The sequence below is a fragment of the Dermacentor albipictus genome, chromosome 5 (assembly GCF_038994185.2).
Source record: "Dermacentor albipictus isolate Rhodes 1998 colony chromosome 5, USDA_Dalb.pri_finalv2, whole genome shotgun sequence".
NCBI classification, from domain to species: domain Eukaryota; kingdom Metazoa; phylum Arthropoda; class Arachnida; order Ixodida; family Ixodidae; genus Dermacentor; species Dermacentor albipictus.
Window position 1 is genome coordinate 141,408,229 of NC_091825.1, and position 22,510 is coordinate 141,430,738.

The following is a 22,510-nucleotide window of genomic DNA, read 5'->3' on the forward strand; positions in this document are numbered from 1 at the left end:
CAAGCATCCATTACCGACAAGAAGAATAGAATCAATCAATTATCAATCATTCATCAATTAATCAATTAATCAAACGCGAATAAGGCGACGACCGGTTTCGGAGTAAGAAATATACCGCTGTGTCCCTTTCTCACCGATCAAACCTCAGCGTCTCAAGGTGGCGGTTCTGTTCCTAGGAAATCCCTTCCCTCAAGAATTGGCGCCTTTTGGTACCGTTTAGTGGAAAAGCTTTTGGCAAGGTTTAGCGGATAGTCGGGCATGAACTTCTCTCGGAGATAGTGCCGGGTGGCGTGGAGAACGAACAAAACAAAATGCAGAAGTAACGAAGAGTGAAGGAAGAGGAACTCACGAAAGCCCTGTCAAGTACCTGGCTTGTTGGTGGCGGCAAACTCCCTGCTGTGCTGGTGGTGCTTGATGGCGTTCATCCGGCGCGCCTGCGGCACGCTGGGCGCCGCGGCCGCCGCGGCCGCCGTGCCCGTGCCGGGCGGCTCGCCCACGAAGCGTCGCCGCTGCTTGGGCAGCTTCTCGCGCGCTTGCGTGTGCGAGTAGAACATGGTGAAGTTGGACACGATCACCGGCACGGGCAGCCCGATCGTCAGCACGCCCGCGAGCGCGCACAGGGCACCGACGAGCATGCCCACGTAGGTCCTGGGCACCATGTCCCCGTAGCCCACTGTGGTCATCGTCACGATGGCCCACCACAGGCCCTCGGGGATGCTGGTGAAGTCGTTGCGCGGGTTCGCCTGCAGCCTCTCGGCGTAGTACACGAGGCTGGCGAATATCACGATGCCCAGCACCAGGAAGAAGACCAGCAGGAAGAGCTCCTTGGCCGAGGCCTTGAAGGTGTGTATGAGGATCTTGAGCCCGCGCGAGTGGCGCGTCAGCTTGAACAGCCTCAGGATTCGGATGATGGAGAAGAAGTCCAGGATGTCGGCGTTTTCCAGGTCCGCCGCGAGGTGCTGGAGCAGCATGTCCGAGTAGAAGGACATGGTCGCGATGAAGTCGATGATGTTTATGGGCGCGCGCACAAAGTCGAGCTTTCGCGGGCTCACCACGAACCGGATGGTGATCTCGAAGGTGAACCAGGCATTGCACACACTCTCCACGTAGAAGAAGGCGTCGTGCGCGTCCGTCTTGACCTTGTCCAGGACCCAGGCGGTGGTGTTGCGCTGCGTGACGGTCCGGTTCACGATGACGGGCACGCGCATGTTTGGGTGCGTCTTGAGGCAGAACGAGAGGATGGAGACGCAGATGAAGAAGACCGATATGACGGCCATGACCTTGGCGGCCAGCGAGGAGTACGGCTCGTCGAAGAGCAGCCAGATGCGTGGCTTGAGCCGCTGCCAGCAGGACAGCTTGCCCGCGTAGTAGTCCTCCTCGACGCCGAACTTTCGCGCCAGCTCCTCATCGCTGGGCTTCTCGTTCTCGATGTCGAGCGTGTCCAGGATGGCCAATGTAGCCTGGGTGTCTCTGTATACCGTGTACGTCATCCAGCAGCAAGGTTCGACCTACGCACGACCGATAGGCATGTTTGATGGCTTAAAGAAATACAATTCTTTGATGCGGCTGGTAGCTGAAATTTATTCTCCATTCATTGCGATAAATGATTTACGCCAATTTGTATGCGGGAAGATGTCCCGAAGTCAAGTTATTGTGGTTCTGTTATTAATGAAATTAAGATTACACTCATATTGAGAAATGCGCTACTTTAGTTGTCACTTGGAAATCTTACGGCAAACTGTCACGATCATTGATTTGCTAATGCTTATATAGAGAATGGCGCTTATGCAGAGATAATAGAAAACAGCGCCGTCGCAGTATACCTGGTTGGCGTCGAGGCCCCAGAACTCGAGCTCCTCTTCGAACAAAGGGCCACACACGTTGGTCGGGTAGTGCAGCTTGCCTGTGCGGTAGTAGTTGAGTATCTGCGCGAAGACGCCCGGGTGGCGGTCGAAGAAGTACTCGTTCAGCACGGGGTCGTAGTTGGCGAGCGCCTCGGTGAGCCGGGAAAGGCGCGTCGCGGGAATCTTCTTGAGGGTCGTCTTGTACGTCTCGAAGCGTATGCCGCCCACGTTGAGGACGACGCGGTTTTCCACATCCAAGGTGCCGCGGCTGTTGCTCGCGTGGTGGTACATGCTCTGGCGCCTTCAAGTCGGCATGTCCTCGGCACCTGCATTCGATAACGGCGTCGATAGGGATAAATCGTCATACCTCGTTATAACGACGTGGGAATGTTGAACCTCGTTATAACGAAGTCGAATCTTAGACGGAAATACCTGCGTAATAGCGGATATTATTTATAAGCATATATTCGCACTAATATTCGCACACTAATATTGTCGAGAAAGCTCTTGTATTCACTTCGTTCTATCTGAGAATTCATCGTATCCGTGTTGATTATATCAAGGTTTGACGGTAGCTGCATCCTGCAATCACTGCTTTCCTTTTACATTATTAACCCTATGTCCCATTCTGCTATACTAGTACTTTTTAACTTACGCTCGTATTTATCACTAGTAGTTATTTTTCTGTGTACCATATTCCTTTTGTATCAGGCAGGTGTTGTTCCCCTCCCTTTTGTAGCTGCCGCTAAACTTCTTTTCTTTGTCCGTTATATTTGCGACAACCTGATAATAATTGTAGCGAGCTTCAGATGCGCGTCGTGATTTGCCAGGGACGATAGAGTTCTCCTGCTGATGCTTCTGTACGCGGGAAGGTGCATTACGATGGAAGTAGAATGCAAAATGCTAAATGTATAAGTAAGTAAACAATACCCGCTGACGCACGAATCTTAAAGAAAAACTGAGCAGGAATATTCTTAAGCTGTATTAGCAAACTACGTTCTAGCAATGGAAAAGTGGCCACTCTGACTCGGAAAGAAGGCTCGGTAAGTAAGAAAAGCTGGAGAATCCGAAAACCGGCGTCGACGCCGCACTGAACTTTCCCCAATAGCACACCGTGGCGTCATTAATTTTGACAGCGTTTACTGGGACGTAGTTAATCGTGCCTCAACAAATAAGGATGACATTGCATTCTCAAAGAACCAAGGATTCAACGTGTCCCGATTTCATATCTTTCCAAGTTGAAGACGGCCCACATAACAGAAAATTAGTTGAAATTTGTGACGCCGCACTGAGGTATGGGCGCTGGTGTTCCTGCGCGAGACTGAAGAAAGCTGTAGTCTGGCCTTCATTTTCTCCGGTAAACATCAGTGTTTTCTTTTCTTTTGTTCACCAAATGAACGAAAGTAGTTTTGAAAGAACACTTAGTCACTCTAAACTAATTCAGTGTCACTGCTTAGTAACATTTAAGTGAATGCTTAAATGCTTAAGTGAACCCCAGTGGTTAAGATTCCCTATGCCTGTTCGCGCTTTGCAACGTGATCGCTCAGATAGCAACTCTGCACTCTGGAGTTATTGCCTTGGGTTGAGCGCTGAACTGATAAATTAAGGAGCAAAATGTGCATCGAGCAGAAGCTTACTGGGCTTTGTAGAACCTAGAGCTAGTTTACATTCAATGCAGAATTGGGCGCAAAGCACGCCATATACTCTGCTCATGCGACCCGGGAAACAAAGTTCACCATACCATAATCTGGGTACCAGGGCACACTGGCATAACAGGGAACCAAGAGGCGGATAGGATAGCTCGAGGGCATACCAACCGGGCGTCCGACACATCCAGCCTTGAGGAACCCGAGTCAGTACCCATGGGCTACTCAGATATACTAAATTATTATAAAGGGGTCAGACTGAAGTACCCACCCCCGGATAAGGATCTAAGCAGAGAGGATGCTGTTGCATGGCGACAACTGCAGACGGGTACTTTCCCGAATTTAAACCTTCTGAATAAAATTTTCCCTACACAATATGAGGCTAAGTGCCCATGGTGCGGAGAGAAACCAGATCTCTACCACATATCATGGGCCTGTCAGAATATTGAGTCCCCAACTATCTATAAAATTAAAAACCCGAGTGCGGAACAGTGGGAGAGTATGCTTTCCAGCGTAAGCTTGAACGGCCAAAAGCGCCTAGTAGAGCGAGCTCGCGGGTTGGCCATACTCAGTGGAGCCTTGGACTAGGGCACCAACCCTGTGATTGCAGACAGAAGAATCCATCAGAAGATGGAAGACGCCGTCTGAAGCCGCGAAGATCTTTTCTAGAGCCCAATAAATGTTTTCCGATCCGATCCGACATTCAATGTGAAGCTCACCAAGCCTTTCAGTCACTTCTAGAATTCATACGGGCCCATTTCATGTTGTTCACCGCTTCGCAAAGTGGGAAGCCAGCAAATGCCCTTGTAACATTACTTTGGTTATTTAGCCATTTGGTGTCCGCGTATGCGAAACGGCTCTCCTCATGTTGCTCTTCAACGCACGGTCGTCGCAACGACAAGATCCCGTTTTTCGTACTCATCCACTACGACGTTCAGGTAGCTGTGCAGTGCTCCGAGGCCGTCACCATTCCAAAGCACGCGCTCCTAACTAGCACCGCTACCGAACAAGCACCTCCACATAGTATCACCATTTGTATTAGTTAGTGGTACATCCATTCGACGACCAGTCGCAACGCACCGAACACGCGAGCGCAGGCAGGCAGGCGGTACCAGGCGTGTGTTTATCTCCAGTCTGTCGTCGCCTTTCACTCCCCTCCCCCCTTGCAGCGTTACCCGCGCTGACGCCAACGACACGCCAGAGAGAAGCTCGCGCACATTAGACCAATTTCCACGCGGGAGCGGCAATCGCGTTGTTCACCACCGCTGTCGCGCCTCGGGGGCAAAAAAAAAAACGAGCATTCCGCGAATCCACAATGCCGGTCTCGCTCGCGCCAACTGCAACGTCGTTTCGTCTACGCACCGGAAAGACAGACAAACACGATCCCCACAACCGTGTTAGGATTTCGCGAACGCACCGCATATTCAGATTACCTGCTTGCGTGTTTGTGTATGTGTACGTGTGCATGCGGGCGTGTGTGTCTGTATGTCTGCGTGTATCTGTCATTGTGTCTGTACGTGCGTGCGGTCGTGCGCCTGTGTTTGGTATCCCGTGGGAGCGCAGTTATAGGACGGGCGCGAGAAACAGCGGGATCGAGAACGGAGACAAAAGCGGCACGAAGCGAGGCAAGGCGCCGGCCACCGCCATAATCGATGCCTCCCCCCCCCCCCTCCCAGCTCCCTTTTCTGTGCCGTAGACCCAGGCGCCGGCGAGCACTTGCACTTCAGCGCAGGTGTCGAAACAGAGAGCTCTCCCAAAGAGGCAGGAATGAGGGTTGTCGGTAGGGGGCGTGTGCTACGCGGTAAGGGAAAGGCTGGGTCGCCGCCGGCAAGCCCGGGGTCTCCTCCGAATTCGCACACCCGCTGCCGTGCCTTCGACAACGCCACGAGAGAGAGACCCCGATCTGGAGCGGGCAGAGAAGGAGAAAAGCCATTACCGCTTGTTTGGCCGCGGCCGACAATTTCGTCCCAGTGCCGGCCGGCCGCGCGAGAGGTTTGGGAAATGGGGTTGTCGGGAAGAGTGAGAGGGCGGGCGAGGAGGAGGAGTTGGCGAATAAGAGGAATAACCCTTTCGCCGCCTCCCTTCTCTGGTCATTCCTCTTTCTACCGAAGGCAGCACCTTCGCACGGCCGCGCCAAACTGGGTTTTCGCTAAATCAGGCCGCACTCAGTGCGGAAGAGCGAGTCTGCCCGCCGCGCCGATCAATCAGGGATGAGGCGGTAGGTCGCCGCGTGGCCAAAGCCCGCGCCCTCCCTCTCCCGTTCTTCCCTGTCACTCTCTTCGGTAGAAGAAGCGCACGGCTTCGGGACGGGGAATGGTAGGGAAGCTAGGATACACCTTGCTTTACGCATGCATTTGCGGGCACAGCGGCGGAACGAGTGCTCTGCGGCTTTGCTGACTGGCTCGATGCTGCAACATCGAGGCCTAAAGCCTCGCTGCTTCGCTTGCGGTTTGACTTCGGCGCCGAGCACTGATAACGAGGGACTCTTCACTCCCTTTTTTCGTGTCACTTCGCTTTCGCTCTCTTTCCGCTTGCTTCGGTTGCGATTTGCCGAACTCTTTATCACCCTTTAGGCCAATGGTAAAAGGCTCTATGCGCCGCCTCCGCGGAGGCAATTAGTTGCGCAAATAAGGAAATGCCAGAGTGCTTGTAACGTCTTTCGCTTCTTTCTAACGCCAGCCTGTTGACACACCTAGCGAGTGATGCGGAAGGGTCATCTCGTCGTACTGGGTGAATATAGGCAAAATAACTATCAAACCTAAACTATAGTTTTTATGCGGCTTGCCATGGACTCCGTTTGCTTTTATTTTGCGGTGTTGTGTGGTATATTAACTATATTAGCGAGGTATGTACGGATACAAGAATGTACAGCATATATCTTCTAATACTCGTCTTTTTTTCCTTGAGGCGTTCTAACGACGCAGCCCATCCCGCGCGATGTGTTGCTGTCTACAAGCGCTTAAAGTAACCACGTTCCTTACATTGGAAGCGCCCTCCATAATTCTGAACCGTATGGGGAATTATGACGCCGGTTGAAACAGTTGGTAGCGTGCGTTTCGCGCCTACGTACGAATGAACGCTCGCACATGTTTGCCCGTGTACCTCTACCTACTGCTACCCTTGTACATATCGACGTTTCGTGTAAGCAGGCAAACACACGCGGCTGGTGTTAATGAAGTTGCTGACAGCATCAGCGAGGATGCTTTTTACCATAGCCCTGGAGTGTTGAACACACTATGGCGCGCCCTGTTTGCTAACAGCCAAATAAGCCGGGCAGTAGAAGTCTCATCTTCAACGCATTGATTTTCCCTGTCGCCGAGAAGCGGAACTCGTCTCGGTTGCTTTGTTTGCACGTTCGAGCTTCATTTTATCGCCTTAATTCGCTACTGGCTGTCGAAAAGCGGGGTATCTGCATTCGCAGGAGTTCCAGTTTGTCCAAGGCGTATGCCCCGTTGTTTGCCAGCCGAGTGAAAAGCGGGAGCAGACAATGCCTTCGGATCTTTGAAAATGCCGCTGCAGCTGTTTTTTCTTTCTTTCTTTAGATTCGAAGCTTCGACGCACAAGACTTTACAGGTCTTGAAGTGAGTGTGCCCGGTGAAGTGGCACAAGCTTTAGAACGAAAACCGTGCTACCGAGATTGCAACTGAAACTAACTAGGCTGATGAAATACACAGGGAGGACGGTGCAAGCAGAGAGACTTACGACTGACGTTTTAAGTTGCGCAAGCCAGGGGATTGACAAATCAAAGCGATTGAACAAATGCGTTCTCGCCGTTCACGCTCTACCGGCAATTGGATGTGCCTGAATGCACAGACTAAAGAAACTCAGTCAGGCGATTTATTGGTTTTAGCTGTCGGGAGTTCCGCATTTGCTGCAGAAGCAAGTTTATGGCTGACCGTATAATGGCATCCTGCGTGAACACGTAGCAGGGCCGATCATACATTCGGTCCCGATGGGGCAGTTTAATTAGTCCTTTTACTATTAGCTTAATTATTGGATTGCGTCATAGCAAAGGCTTCATGGCTCTCGCCTGCGCGTAAAGCGAATGGACAGGTGTCGCAACAGTTTGTGACAGCTTTACGCACTCTGACTGGTGTTGTAGCCAAAAGCAGGAACGCGAAAAAAAAAGGAAAAAACCTAGCGTATGCTTCTCGTGCGCCACACACGTATTCGGGACTGTATTTTCATTCCTTTGCGATGTGCAGTGCATGCAACAAAGCCTTTAGTACACACGAAATTCTCCGCAATTCCTGCTACAGCACGACTCAGACAAACAGATGTACCGCGGAGCTGTGCATTCTCTAGCAGAATCTCGGACTCTGTAGCTACCCGAAACCGATAACCGCAGCATGCAGGGCGCTGTTGATTGGCTGGATGGATGGATGGATGTTATGAGCGTCCCCTTTGGAACGGGGCGGTGGGTTGCGCCACCAAGCTCTTGCTACTATACTGCCTAATATTCTACCTAGGTTAAACAATGAAAAAAGAAAAAAAAAACCTATGAACTACCACGCCCAAATTTTCTGATCCCCTATTGCGAACTGTGCTTTTGTACGTCTCCGTCTTTTGTCGTTTCCCTACTTTTCTTCCACCAATCCTCCAGTCGCCTCTTACTAATGTCTATTGCGGACATGTTCGCTTTACCACTGCTCCCTCTGAACCCAAGGGCTTCAAGGAGGCCAGTGGTGCCTAAATCTACCGCTGGGTAGACGCCTTCACATTCTAATAAAACATGCTCCTTAGTTTCCCTAGCTTTACCACAGCAAGCACATGCTTCTTCTTCCTTCTTATATCTCGCTTTAGGCTCGAGCTTTTCGAAGCACCACCTGGGCAGCGCAAGGGGCATATTTTGCTGGCCCAGTCCGTCCAGTCGGCCTGTGAAAATCCAGCAGCAAGTTACACGTACGCACGTCAGAGTGCAGATCAATGTACCGTATTTTCGCCATTCTAAGCACCCCCCGATTCTAAGCACCCCCCCCCCCCACACCTCTATTCTCGCGAAAAAGTTAGGAAAAAAGTTTGCATGCGAATCTAAGCACCCCCCTATTTGTTAGGAAGAGCGCGTAGCCAAGGCCGCCAAACGCGCTTGCTCACTCTGGAATCATTGCTCGACGGACCTGCAGGCACGCGGTCGATGCTTCTGTTGAACGCGTTTCGAGGCCATCTAACTCCGGAGGTGAAGACAAAGCTTCGGAACATCAATAACGACGTGGTTGTGATTCCGGGTGGCATGACGCCAGTGCTGCAACCCCTCGACGTTTCAGTCAACAAGCCCTTCAAAGCCAATCTTCGACAGGATTACGAGGAGTGGGTGCGAAACCCTGATCGGAAGAAGACGCCGACGGGAAAGCTGCAGAAAGCGCCCCATCAACCATCGCAAAGTGGATTTCGGACGCGTGGAAGAGGGTCAAGTGGTCGTTGTGGTCAAATAATTTAAGAAGAGTTCGATGATAAACAACTTCGATGGAACGGAAGACGAGCTGCTGTGGGATACCGAGAGCAGCGGTTCAAGTGGTGCGACGAACTAGAGTGACAGTGATAGTGACTGAGCATCCGACACAAGCGGTGGGTTCATTGTCTGCACCAATTTTTCTTTTTAATGTTTGCAAAATAAAATGTTATTTCTCGCACCCATCTCGTCGTGATGTCGCAGCGAAAAGAGGGAGGGGGGGGGTCATTCTAGATTTTTCGAATCTAAGCACCCCCCCTCACTTTGGGCATCGCGATCGTGAAAAAAAGGGGGTGGTTAGAATCGAGTAAATACGGTAGTTAACCGAAATAAGAAATCACTAAAGAACGCAGGCACTTTTCTTATCCAAAAATTGCCTACCACTATGCAGTTTTTTTTTCTTTATTTTAACGCGGTAGGCGAGCATTTTCCACTGGCTTAGTCGTGTCATAGCGCTCATTCATCGCCCGTGGATTCAATCCCATCCCCACATTCCTATCACGTCATCGCCAGCAGTGACCAATTTGTTAGGCAAAAGAAAGTGAATCTTATTCTATTTCGCACCCTGGTGTCAGAAGAAAAATAACAGATATACGCTGCCTTGCCGTTCGTTCGCCGACGATCGCCAAATCCCGTTGCGACGATTACTCGACAGGCTTTCGCTTATGCCGCACCGAGAGTGGCCTTTCCGCTTTACGGCGCCCCGGGGCGCTTTTCCTCAGGCCGTACACGCATCGCACGGTAACGATACGTATTTTTCGATCCTCATGTTTCCCGTTCTCACTTCCGTTACCGGACCTTCTCGTCTTCTATAGCGGCCGTAAATAAACTACAGATAAAAGACTCGGGGAAGCCAACTAATAATATATATATATATATATATATATATATATATATATATATATATATATATATATATATATATATATATATATATATATATACATATACAGTGAAAGCTCGTTAATTCGAACTTCAATAATTCGAATTTATGGATAATTCGAACTGTACGATTTGGTCCGGCCAAGCTCCATAGAAGTCTATGTATAAAAAAGTCCGTTAATTCGAACGCGAGAAGGTTCCCTAACGGATAATTCGAACTACGCTCGCCTGGCACACGGCCAGAGAAGCGCGCCTACTGCCTACACACAAGGCTGTATTGCCTCCGAAACGGAGAGAACGGCGAGAGAAGGCAAAATCGGACAATAATCTAACCGGCGCGGGGTCAGCCAGAAGGCAGCGGCGGCTGCCGCCTCTCCGTTCTACGTAACCTCGGAGACTTCTTGCCCGTTGCGAATCTCGGAGGCTTTGCAAATCTTGTACAGCTGCTAATGTTGTTCGGAGATGGCACGGCAAGCTCCAAAACACAGCGAATCAAGTACGTCGCAGCTGCGCTTGCAATCAAGAACCAAAGAATCAGGGCCTTCGCCACCTTCACATGTTCAGCGTCTTTGTCTCGGCAGTCTTCATCGGTTGTGCACCTCTGTTTTCAGCTTAGGAGGTATCGGCCGTCGCGATTCATTGGGATGGTGTTAAGCCTCGGCTAACGTTCGTTTCGGTGGACATCGGTGGTGTGGCACAGTCGGACCCAGAGCTTCGACTTGAAGATGGCGTGTGCCCGCGGCACACGCCATCACTTTCTGACACGCCAAATTTCTGACATGCCCTACTGCTTCCAAATCGCAGTGTACTGTTGCCCTCCTTCACTTTCGTTAGTTCGAACTTTCGTTAATTCGAACTGAAGTGGCTTCCCCTTGCGGTTCGAATTAACGAGCTTTTACTGTATATATATATATATATATATATATATATATATATATATATATATATATATATATATATATATATATATATATATATATATATATATATATATATATATATATATATATATATATATATATGTATATATATATATATATATATATATATTGGGAAGCTCTCCTTTTCAGCTTCCCAATTGGGTGAAGTTACGTCCCAACATTGTTCGCAGCTTTAGTGTCATCGAGAACACGCACCATTCCTAATGTAAAATTGGTGCAAGCGGTTTCGCTTGCAGTACACTTTTCAGGACCAGTCCACATTTAATAACGATATTTCAATGACGATAATGATGACGACAAATCTTCGTAGACGTGAATATACTGCTTCTACTACTACTACTACTACTACTACTATTACTTCTACGAATAATAATAATAATAATAATAATAATAATAATAATAATAATAATAATAATAATAATAATAATAATAATAATAATAATAATAATGATAATAATGACGATCTGAACCGAACCGAGCTCATAATGTATTGGTGAAGTCACGTGGAGGAAGTGTTTTCTGATAAGACTGCAGTGGGTGAAAAGCCTAACCATGAAGGAGACGACGAAAGCTCCGAGCGCCACCTCTGGCAAGGCACTTCTGCCCACGCAGCTTTCCGTGGCTACACGACCAAAGTCGTTACACGCATGACTGTAACCGCGTCTCGTCTGACTTGTCTCTTCATTGCTGTCCCGGAGAAGTTGTCGATGTTTTTTTCATCCGTGTACTTTGGCTAGATGTTGCAAGATGTCATCGCCGTCACTCGGTGGTAATTAAACTGACTGCATAAGCTAATTTATCGAAAGTTTCAGGAAAATGTTCGGAAATAGAGCAGCGGCTTACGTTCTCCAAAGAGCTTGGCTTATCAATATATATATATATATATATATATATATATATATATATATATATATATATATATATATATATATATATATATATATATATATATATATATATATAGGCTGCTGCCATGCACTGTCAAGTAATTTTTTTTTTTCGAGCGTCTTTGCTTCGAAGACATTAAGACACGTTTTCACTGGCAGATGCATGTGCTGTTACCAGTTAATGCGTGAAAAAAAAAAAATATCACAACTTCCGAGCGCTCCTTCTCCGGCTTGCGTACACTTTCCATCGGCGCTGCGGCCGCCGGAATGTTTAAAATATTCAAGCCGCGCAATCAGGCGCCGGCAAATTGCCTCATTATTACTGCGGCTGATAGGAAGTGCCGGCGTAGAAAGCTAGAGCACGCAACGGCGACGGAACCGAATATCAAGCAGCAACCTCACGGTAGCTCACGCAACAGAGCTAGCCTAATAGAACGCACATCCAGCCGCCCAACCATGCTCTTGGCATTCTCGCGTGCTGCGATGCAAGTTTTCTCTTTCTTTCTTTCTTTCTTTCTTTCTTTCTTTCTTTCTTTCTTTCTTTCTTTCTTTCTTTCTTTCTTTCTTGCTTTCTTGCTTTCTTTCTTTCTTTCTTTCTTTCTTTCTTTCTTTCTTTCTTTCTTTCCTTCTCTATTTATTTATTTATTTATTTACTTGCCTCTTTCTTTTTCGGTTGTTTTTAGCTTTTTATAGTTTCTTTTCTAACTGATGATTTTCCCTGACTGCTTTCCTGGCACCTTCTTTATTTCTCGTCTTCTTCTTCATTTGTCTTTTTCTAATATCTGTTTACTCTCCCTCTCTCTCTCTCTCTTTCTATCTTCCTCTCTGATTTTTGCTTTCCCTACACCCCCGTTGCGCGCACCTTGGAATGTTATTGTCTATTTTCTGTACATCCGTTCTTGTTCACCCTCTGCAATATTCAGCGAGCAGCGAGTCGAAGCAGAGGGGTCGTGACGACCCCCCGAAGAGCCATCGCGCACAACCTGGGCCCCGCAGGCGCAAGGCAGGGACCCTTATCCGACGCGGCCACGACGCCTGCGCGCACAGACACCGCGGTTCCAGGCAATTTCACCGAAAGTTCCCGCTTGATTGTATTTTTAAAGTCCGCAGAGAGCGCCCCGCACTCCTCAACGAATGCCGCTGTATACGTATAGGTGCAGCCCAGCGTTAGTAACAGAAAGAAAACATGAAGCGATATTACAGTGGGTCCCGGGACATGCCGGTACAGCAGGCAACGAATTAGCGGACTCGTTGGCTAAATCGGCCCATAAAGATGAATAAATTCAACTTATTCCTTTGTCACGCATGGACACGCAACACATGTTAAGCGTACTACAGCCTGGTTATGTCAGCCTGGTTCAATGAAAATACAAAGAAACCGATTCTTTACGGCGTGGGCAACTTTCTAAAAGTACCGAGATGCTAACTCACCTGCATCGCCTTGGGATAGCATACAGCACACATTTTCTGTGTAGCATAAAACAGGCTTCATACCCGGCTTGCTCCTGTGGCAACGACGATGAGGATGTTCGCCACCTACTCCTTGAATGCTCCAGAGGCGCGACGGAAACGCGGCAGCTAGAACAAGGGCTACTACGCTCCATTGATCCTCGCCGACCTTTCGCACTCGCAACATTTCGGGGCTCATCGATGTATGGAAAACCTTTATTGTGAGTCCTGAGATACGCGATTATGGCGCAGTGGGACGCTCCCACGTTGGGCCCATGGCCATCGGGAATAGCACAGCGAGAAGCATAGAGCGCACGGGAAATTTTTTTCTAAGACACAGGCATCCTTAACAAGTACTAGACATTGCATTGAATAGTCATACGATGTAATTACAACTTGGTTCCATTATTTATAATTGTTTACGCTTGTCTATTACGTGTTCCACTATATTATGTTCGGTTCTGAATCTCACTTTTGTCCGTCATAGTTTGCGTGCATTATTTTATCTTTGTCTATTTCTAATCTGTTTACCTGTCCATCGCAGTCTACATCACGGCCACTTGCATGTGTGTTTCTGACTTTGTTTACAAGCTCATTGTGGTGCGACTTGCCGTTGCCTTTTGTGTGTTCATGGTTGTGTTGGACTAGGCGCTGTAGATTTCTGTTCCTATGACTGTTTTTTTTTTTCCTTTTCTTAAATCAAATTATGGGGTTTTACGTGCCGAAACCACTTTCTGATTATGAGGCACTATATGATTATATGATTATATATCTTTATATTGTTGTTGATGCGAGAAAGAGTAGCTGTCACCATTGTAGGGCGACTACATATCTTTCTTTTATTTTTTATTTCAATATAAAGAAGTGTTTTTCTTTTCGGTAACATCGCCACGTCATGCACTAAAGCACATAAGTTTTTAGCCGCGAAAAGTCGCTGAATTATGATGATGACGGTGATAGTGAGGATTTTTTTATTAGCTCATTTTTCTGTCTTAATCGTTTCTATATGAGCTCTTGTTAGGTGTAAACGGGAAAAAGTCCGCCTTTCTAAAACGGCATCAAATATCAAGACAGCACTTCGTTTAGAAAAATAACTTTGACGAGCACGCCATAACCGAATGTCTAATGCATTGCGCTGTTGAGGTTGGGGTCACGGGGTCAATCCCAACCGTGGCGGCCGCATTTCGAGGGGGCAGAATGTAAAAATGCTCGTGTGCTTAGATATAGGTGCACGTGCTCGTTTCAGAACCCCGGGTAGTCAAAATTAGTACGGAGCTCCCTCACTACGGTGTGCCTCGCAATAAGATCGTGGTTTTTGCGCGTAAAAGCCCGAAATTATCATTTTTTATGCTCCTATATGACTCACTATGAAGTCTTCGGCGTGTTTTTGGCAGTAGTGACAAACTTTTGGGCACATGGTATTTCCCCTGGAATAATATGAGGGGTGGAGCATTCCGCTTAACCAAATTCCCTTAGGGAATCCTTACTAGGTTCATTCGCTAGCTATTCGCTTCACCGGAAAAGTGACTGGAAAAGTCGACGAGACTCCAAAGAGCCAAAGTTGTCATTAAGGTGGCTAAGACCTCGCAAAATTTGGAAACTTTCTCACTAAGTTAGCAACACTGGCGCATGCGTGCACTGAAATGTAACAACGGAAGCCGGGCCACGCACTGATAAGCATTCTTGGCGTGGGAAAGCAATTGTTTTTGCATTGTTACTAACACTTGCGAACCGACTATCGGTGAAACCGTGATTACATGCAGCTGTACTTCGCGTCTCGGCGGGGACCGCATAATTAGCCACACGGCGAACTAGCCCAGGACATGATTGATGTCTGTCTGTCGCTAATACATGGGCTACATGTATTACGTATACATGATACATAATACATGTTGCTACGTGGGCTTGAACAGATCAACGACAAAGTGCAGGTCCGCGCGCTCTTACTATGACGTCATCTGTAGGCGCGTGGCGCCCTATTACAATGTACACACTGTCTCGAGCTTCTCGCATGTCGCAACGATTAAAGCGGGACTGGCAGTATGTTACTTGACTCCTGTTGAATAATTTAGCGGATAAATTTTGGTTACGTATGAGCATGGGGTTCTCTGAAAGACATAATTTTGCTATTACGTTTGCTGTATTCTCGCTCTTCTTTTTTTCCTTTCGACTAAATGCTGTCAGACTGGGCTGTTGTTACAAGCGCTAAGCAAAGGTGTTCTCCGCAATACCGAGCGAAACTTCCAAGCTTCGTTTCACTATCCATCAGAGGTACCTTCAACAGTAGGGCAACAAATATGAATTCATGAGAGTAGTAGTATCGAAATGAAGTTCCCAGCACACCGATAGTTCACTATTCTACATTCAAGATAATGTAAGCTGTGTACACAGAACATAATGCATAATACATGGAATCTCATTTCTCTTTCGAAGACTTATTTTCTTGTAGCATCTGATGCTTTCACTCTTTCTCTCGCTTTTCTTGTTTATCTCTTTGCTGATGCCGTGCTGAAGGCCTTGGAGTAGCCGCGACTCCTTGTACAGCCGACCTCTCCAGTTACGTTTCTTTTCTTTGTGAATTAACGAAACGAAGGAAAGTGCGGCAGGAGCACTGCAATCGCATTCAGAAGAGTCGCAAGAAAGAAAGTCAGCGCCATCTAACTAACTGCAACTTTAAGTGCGAAGGACGTGCATTCATTTAGGAAAACTTGAGTACCTCACTAACGCTCTCTCACGCCTGAAAGAGCCCGCGAATTCGCCACTTAGGAACGTAGGGAAGGCCCCAGTAGTGTCACGCTTCGTCATGCTAATGAGCGTCCGTGCGGTTCTGCGAAAACGCTGCCGAGATGAGGTTACGCTAAAGCGAATCACAGATTACGCAATTTGTGCCTCCCTGCGGCACTGAGTACCGCGAGAGCGTAAATGTGGACGTCGCAGACTCGAAGCTGCGCTGGGGGGGGGTTGAAGGGGAGGGTTAAAAGGATGGGGGTGGCTACGTTGTGCCTCTCGCACATGGCTGCTTCCGAGATAGAATCTTAAGACGAGAGGGTCATAATCTGCATCAAGCGGTGAGCGGAGTTTTCATATTCTGCGGGCTACTCGGAGCTGCTCCTTGATCTTTGAACTTGTCTAGTGAGCCTGTTTTAAGTGAGCGCGATCATGCCGCGATTGTGCTGAGCGCAGCGGGAGATGCGAAGCGGCTATATTGCAGAATGAATGTGCATCCTGTTAACGAAATGCAGATTACACAAGATAAGATGAAAGCTTTTACCTACCTCTCTTTCACTGAACCGCAACATTCCGCTACATACGGCTTGTCGTCGCTTTACTTGAGCCCTTTAAATATCACCTTCATTACGGGATACATGGAGCATTTTATGACTGGCAATTTCGGAATCGTGTGTACACTTAGAGCTCGGGCACCGTCAAATAACGTACGGGCGTGTTTTGGAAGCGAGATGCTGAGAGCCAAATAAAAAGGCGCACGAGCACACCGTGCAGGAGTGCAAAAGCGCAGAAATATGTGCTGCGCGACAAAACAGAGCAGCTGGGGATGGCGAACGACTGCCGCTATTAATTAGCGCCTTATTAACACCGTTCCGTCAAGGCGCCCGCTGGCTAACGATCCGAACGATGTGCAATAATTAACCTTCCCCGATGCTCCCGAGCGTTCGCGGGAAGGTCAGTCGCGATGTACGTACAGAACGAAGTAAAAGAAGCAGCGATGAAGGCGAAAAAAAAAAAGAAAGAAAGAAAGAAATATCGTTCACCAGCACGCTCTTGGTGCTCAAGCCATTTTTTTTTCCTAAGACCTGCGTCTTTTTGCGCATATTTGCTTGCCATGCTGGCAGCGTCTCCTGTCGGCCATCAGAGAACGTTACTTTCTAACTGTGGATGGTTTCAGTACGTCTGCTGGTTAGGGTCGTCTTGATCATATAAAAAGTATGAAGCGCGGATGAAGAAACCTCATATTACATCGTGCCACGTTATAAATTGTGCAAAGTATAAGTTAAGAAGCATGCGCTGATGAACAGGTATTTTAACATGGCTCAGGAAACTCTGCGCTATTCACGTGGACCAAAAAAAAAAGAAAGAAGAAACGTGAATGGGTAGTTGACGCAGTGGGGGGTAGAGCGAAAACTGAGTGAGCAAAATTCGAGCGAGGATTGCAGCAGCAGGGCATTTAAATAGTGCGTGCTGGCAGAGCTACGACGGCTGCTACAGTCTCGCATAACTTTTATCTCGCGGCCATTTTAGTTATGCACGTCGTTCCGTCAAGCGTGAAATGGATAGAAGCAACACAGTGTACGTGCAACGTTCGAAACAGAGAAGGAAATTTTGGCGGTAAAACAATTCTGATTGCATATTGATGGCATCCGAAATACCCTTGCATTTATATTATCGATAAAACGGTAACCTGAAAAAAAAAAGTGAGGCATGAGGGTGTTGAAATAATGACTATCGGGCATGTGAGGTTGCAGAACTGCTCTGCGCTCATTAAAAGAGAGGAAACACAGCAAAATTGAATTATCTTAACACAGTACCATTCAGACTTCATAAAAATTGTCAGGCTAAAAAAATGAAAAAAAGGAAGGTCTAGTTGGGCGTCACGTAATTTGAATTTTGGTTTCCATTCGTTTATGCCGTCGTAGTTCATTTCTTTCTTTTTCGTTTTTTCGAGCGCTGCCCTATTCCTTCGGATCGAAGGCTTGGCGCGACGAACGATATGCATAAAGCAAGAAAAAAATGCACTTGAAGAATCGCAATATAATATTCCTGCTCACGAAGCGATAAACTAATCAGTGTGGTAATAAAAAATCGAACTAGTGAATGGCTTGATTAAGAGGGTAAAATGAAAAGACAGCGCTTTAATTGTTCGGCTGCTTCTAAAACCCAACGGGTTTTTCGATTGAGAACGGAAAGCGTTCCACCAAAGCGATAGGCTGAACGGAGCGAAGGTCTCTACACACGCCCTAATTTCAGGTTCTCGGGCAATCTGTCTCTTTCTTAATGCGCGGAAGTTCCCCAGCAATATGAACAACAAAACGATTTCATTTCTATTCAGCGGAAAATTGAAACCGCCGTAAGGAGGGAACGAGAGCATAGACTACGTGCGCTCGCACAGAAAGCAGTACAGGGTCTCTCTCTCTCTCTCTCTCTCTCTCGCTTTCCATTCTTTTTTTTTTTTATGAGCCCGACAGAAAGACATTGGGACGCTTAGTGTAGTACGGCAACGGTGCTCAGAGCAACCCCACAAGCAATCTTCGATGGGGGAATCGAGCATTCGAGATGATTTTCCCCGATAAGCCTGCATGCCGGCAGAATCCTTCCATTGATTCCTTTCATCGCCTTTGTCGCTTACCCCCTCTGCACATTCACCCTTGCCTTCTTTATTCTCTGTGCTCCCCCTTTCTTTCCCCATCTCCTTTATTTCCCCATTGCCATCAGCGCAACGACCTAATGACGTCACAGGCCTCCTGCGTCTCTGTCGGCCGATGAATATTTATCGGGGACGTGCAGGGGACAAATGCGTCGTCTGATCAAAAAGGACGGCCGCACGACGGTCTTTTCGTGTGGCGCTCTGCCCCAATCAGCCTGCTTCCACGCGGGGTGCTTTTTTGTTTTTTGGCGCCCGACCCTTTTTATTTTGTAGGCTTCTATAACTGGGGTGCTCCTTCCTTTCCTCTACCGTCGTTATTGCGCTGTCGTCGCCATGATGTTTTTCACCGACAGCTCCTTTACATTCATTGTGCGTCTTGTTCTCGTTATTATATATATATATATATATATATATATATATATATATATATATATATATATATATATATATATATATATATATATATATATATATATTTGTGCATCCATCGGTGTGAATTCATTTAGTCATTTCTCGTCCCCTACGCGCGCGCGCTTGTTAGTCTTTTGCACTGCTGCTTTCTCTCCGTCTTTTTCCTTTGTTCCATTCTTTCTCTCTCTTTCTTTCGCTTTATTTTTTTATCTTTTTTGTTTATTTTTTTGCTTCAGCGCTCTCAGCAACCTTGAAGCGCTCAACTTTTACAACTGCCGTCCAAGTGTTGGGGAGCAGATTTTGTCCTAAGTTATTAACGAAGCAACTTACAAATGGACACTTTGCCACACTTTGGTTGCGCAACGAATGTCGCAGTAGTCAACGTTTCTGTAAAGACACTTGTCCTTGACCTGCCCGAGATCTTGTCGAAATATTGGCTCCAGGGACATTCCTTGCGCAACGACTGTTGAACACTTCAAGACTCCTTCATCTTGTGAACTTGTGTCATGTTTGGATTTGTCACATTTCTCCATCGCGCTCAGAACGGCCTCTATCCGCTGTTAACAGTGATGTATAGCTTTTGAAACCTTTTCCGTGCTATACTAATCCCCTTGGTTCAGGTGGTATTTTAGAGACAAGCACTATCTAACCAGCTCATCAGCACGCTATTACCTCACATTTGTCGTCGCAGAGAGGCTGATTACAGTTTTCCGGCGGCCTGTTTCTACCTTCATCACTCTATGTCACTCATTCAAGAATAAAGAGCATGGCATAAAGACAAAAAGATATAAATATGAAAGGGAAACAAAAGAAAACTTGTCGTTGCTGGCAGCCACTGCTGGCCGCTATGAACTTGGCTGAAGCCTTACTCTCTGTACGTTCATCACTACAGTTTTTAGCCAATAAACACTGCGCTTGCTCTTTTCAGCCTGCGCGCACACACCGAGCGTGAAAGATTTATCTACTTTCTTTTCTGTTTGATTTTGTTTGCGGCGGCTGTTTCCCAATCATTTCTTTTAGGTGTGCTGTACCCCTCCGCATTCCCCCTGACTTCCGAAAAAGCAGTGTGCACAATATTCATTTTCTCTCCCATCTGCTCTCTCGACCTCTCTTTTAGTCGCACTGACCGATTACCCCCGCGCTATCTTCACCCCACTCCGTCCGTCACGGCCCTATCTTACCACCGGAGAGTGAGCGAACTCGTCTGCATATGCGGCGTCGTTTGTCGTGTGCGTGTTTTCTTACCTTTCTTTCTTTTCTTGTTTTGGCCTTGCGCCGTGCGTTTCGATCGTCGAAAATAGGAATGGACCAGCGCAGTTCGGAGAGGTGCTCCCGATCCTCAAGCCTAATGGACCTCCCGCGAAAAAAAAAAAGAAAGGAAAAACGATAGCATAGAACAAAAAGATGCGCACAAGCCAAAGACCAGGCTCGTCTTCAAACGGCAGTGGTGCATAGTGGGGGCTTGCTTGGCGTGGCACATCTTGATCTCTCTTTCTCTTCCGAGACGTTCCTGACTGTCAGCGCAAACGGTTCTTCCTTATTTCTGCGTGACGACGCAGGAAGGGCGTCACGCAATGAATCCTTTGCGATTGTTAACCGTGAGCACGTGCGTTGTGGAGGATGAGTGAGTGAGTGAGTGAGTGAGTGAGTGAGTGAGTGAGTGAGTGAGTGAGTGAGTGAGTGAGTGAGTGAGTGAGTGAGTGAGTGAGTCAGTGAGTCAGTGAGTCAGTGAGTGAGTGAGTGAGTGAGTGAGTGAGTGAGTGAGTGAGTGAGTGAGTGAGTGAGTGAGTGAGTGAGTGAGTGAGTGAGTGAGTGAGTGAGTGAGTGAGTGAGTGAGTGAGTGAGTGAGTGAGTGAGTGAGTGAGCGAGCGAGCGAGCGAGCGAGTGAGTGAGTGAGTGAGTGAGTGAGTGAGTGAGTGAGTGAGTGAGTGAGTGAGTGAGTGAGTGAGTGAGTGAGTGAGTGAGTGAGTGAGTGAGTGAGACAACTTTATTCGGTCCACAAATGACGCGAGTAAACTCAACGTCACCTGGAGGATAAAAAATTAATCCTGCAGGATCCATTGGTAATCAGATTGTCAAAGACAACGTTATAGCTTCCTTCACACCCGCTGGAATTCCGTTCAGTGTTAGCGGTAACTTTGTAATTATATAAACCATTCAAAGTACGAAGCGGGGGCCAGCGCGCGACTCATCTGGGAAGTTAGTGGCGCGTTGTACGCGGTGGCTCACTCGCTCACGAATGATCCCCGCCATTCGCTGATCTCCAGATTTCCCTTTCCATTCCTTTGCCCTGCATCTTCTCTCATTGTGCTGTTAAAATCGCGATCGACCAAGCTTTGGAGGACCAGACAATTTCGACGACTTGCACGTGCAATGTAGTACGTATGTATGCACTGTTCTCTCGTGTGACAATTTGTGGACTTGTATTGCACTGGCAGTGCTTGCAATATCTACATTGTGTCTGTTACGATGCACTTTTTTCTCTCATGACAGTATATTGTGAATCTTTACTGTATGTCTAGCTTTTGTGACACTTGGGTGTCATATTATAATGTATCGCGTGTCTTCTGACAGTTTGTGCATCTGTATTGTGTCTGTAGGGCTTGTTCCTCTTATGTCATCTTATAATCTGTTATTTCATGATACCTTTATTTATGTTTGTGATATGGCATGACGCATTTCCATGTCACCCATCTGAGAAATAGCATCCAGCATTATCTGTTGGTGCCAACGCATCCTTATTCATCCACGTCAAAAAGAAAAAAGAAAAAGCTAGCGCATAAATATAAGGCATTGCATACCATTGCATTCAGATGTGTTTTTTTCTTTCCTCTCCCATAAATCTTAATGCATGCTTATTTTAATAGAATACTTCTTGATCAATACATCTTGATTATACTATAAGGGGGATGGTACCGCCGCGGCAGGGTGTTGCCGCACGAAAATTAATATATCGTCCCTTTGGTAAGTGTACCCTGTCAGCGAAAGGCTAAACCACTTTCCTGTTTGTCCGATCTTCTATCGACCACAGCTCAGCGGCATAATTTGATAAGCAACGGATCGTAAGCACAGTTCTGCAAAGCATCATCATCAGCCGATTTTATCACTGCTGCAGGACGAAGGCCTCTCCCTGCGATCTCAAATTACCCTTGTCCTGCGCCAACCGATTCCAACTTGCACCAGCGAACTTCCTGATTTCATCACCCCGCCTAGCTTTCTGCCGTCCTCGACGGCGCTTCTCTTCTCTTGGCACTTATTCTGTAAACCTAATGCTCCACCGGTTATCTGTCCTATGCATTACATGGCCTGCGCAGCCCCATAATGTCAGTTAGAATATTGGCTATCCCCTTTTGCTATCTGATCCACACCTCTCTCTCTTCCTGTCTTTTAACGTTATCCCTAACATTGTTTGTTTCAATGCCCTTGCGCGTTCCTTAACTTATTCTCGAGCTTCTTTGTCAACCTCCAAGTTTCTTCCCCCTATTTTAGCACCGGTAGAATGCTTTGATTGTACACCTTTCTTTTCATTGACAGCGGTAAGCTTCCAGACATGATCTGGTAATGTATGCCGTATGCATTCTCACCCATATTTATTCTTCTGTAAATTTCCTTCTCACGATC

At 47.3% G+C, this 22,510-nt stretch overlaps 1 protein-coding gene across 2 annotated transcripts in view; it reads right to left on the reverse strand.

Moving 5' to 3' along the window:
- Positions 1–22,510, reverse strand: part of LOC135908349 (potassium voltage-gated channel protein Shaw-like) — a 117,499-nt gene that overhangs the window by 56,705 nt on the left and 38,284 nt on the right. Inside the window, exons 2-3 of one of the 2 annotated variants that reach the window (XM_065440106.1) lie at positions 1,824–2,170; positions 368–1,508 (exon numbers count right to left, since the gene is read on the reverse strand). In XM_065440106.1, the coding sequence (XP_065296178.1) occupies positions 368–1,508; positions 1,824–2,135 (1,453 nt within the window). In that variant the 5' untranslated portion in view covers positions 2,136–2,170. Of the gene's footprint in view, positions 1–349; positions 1,509–1,823; positions 2,171–22,510 lie in introns of both variants that reach the window. The other variant, XM_065440107.1, reaches the window with a different exon arrangement.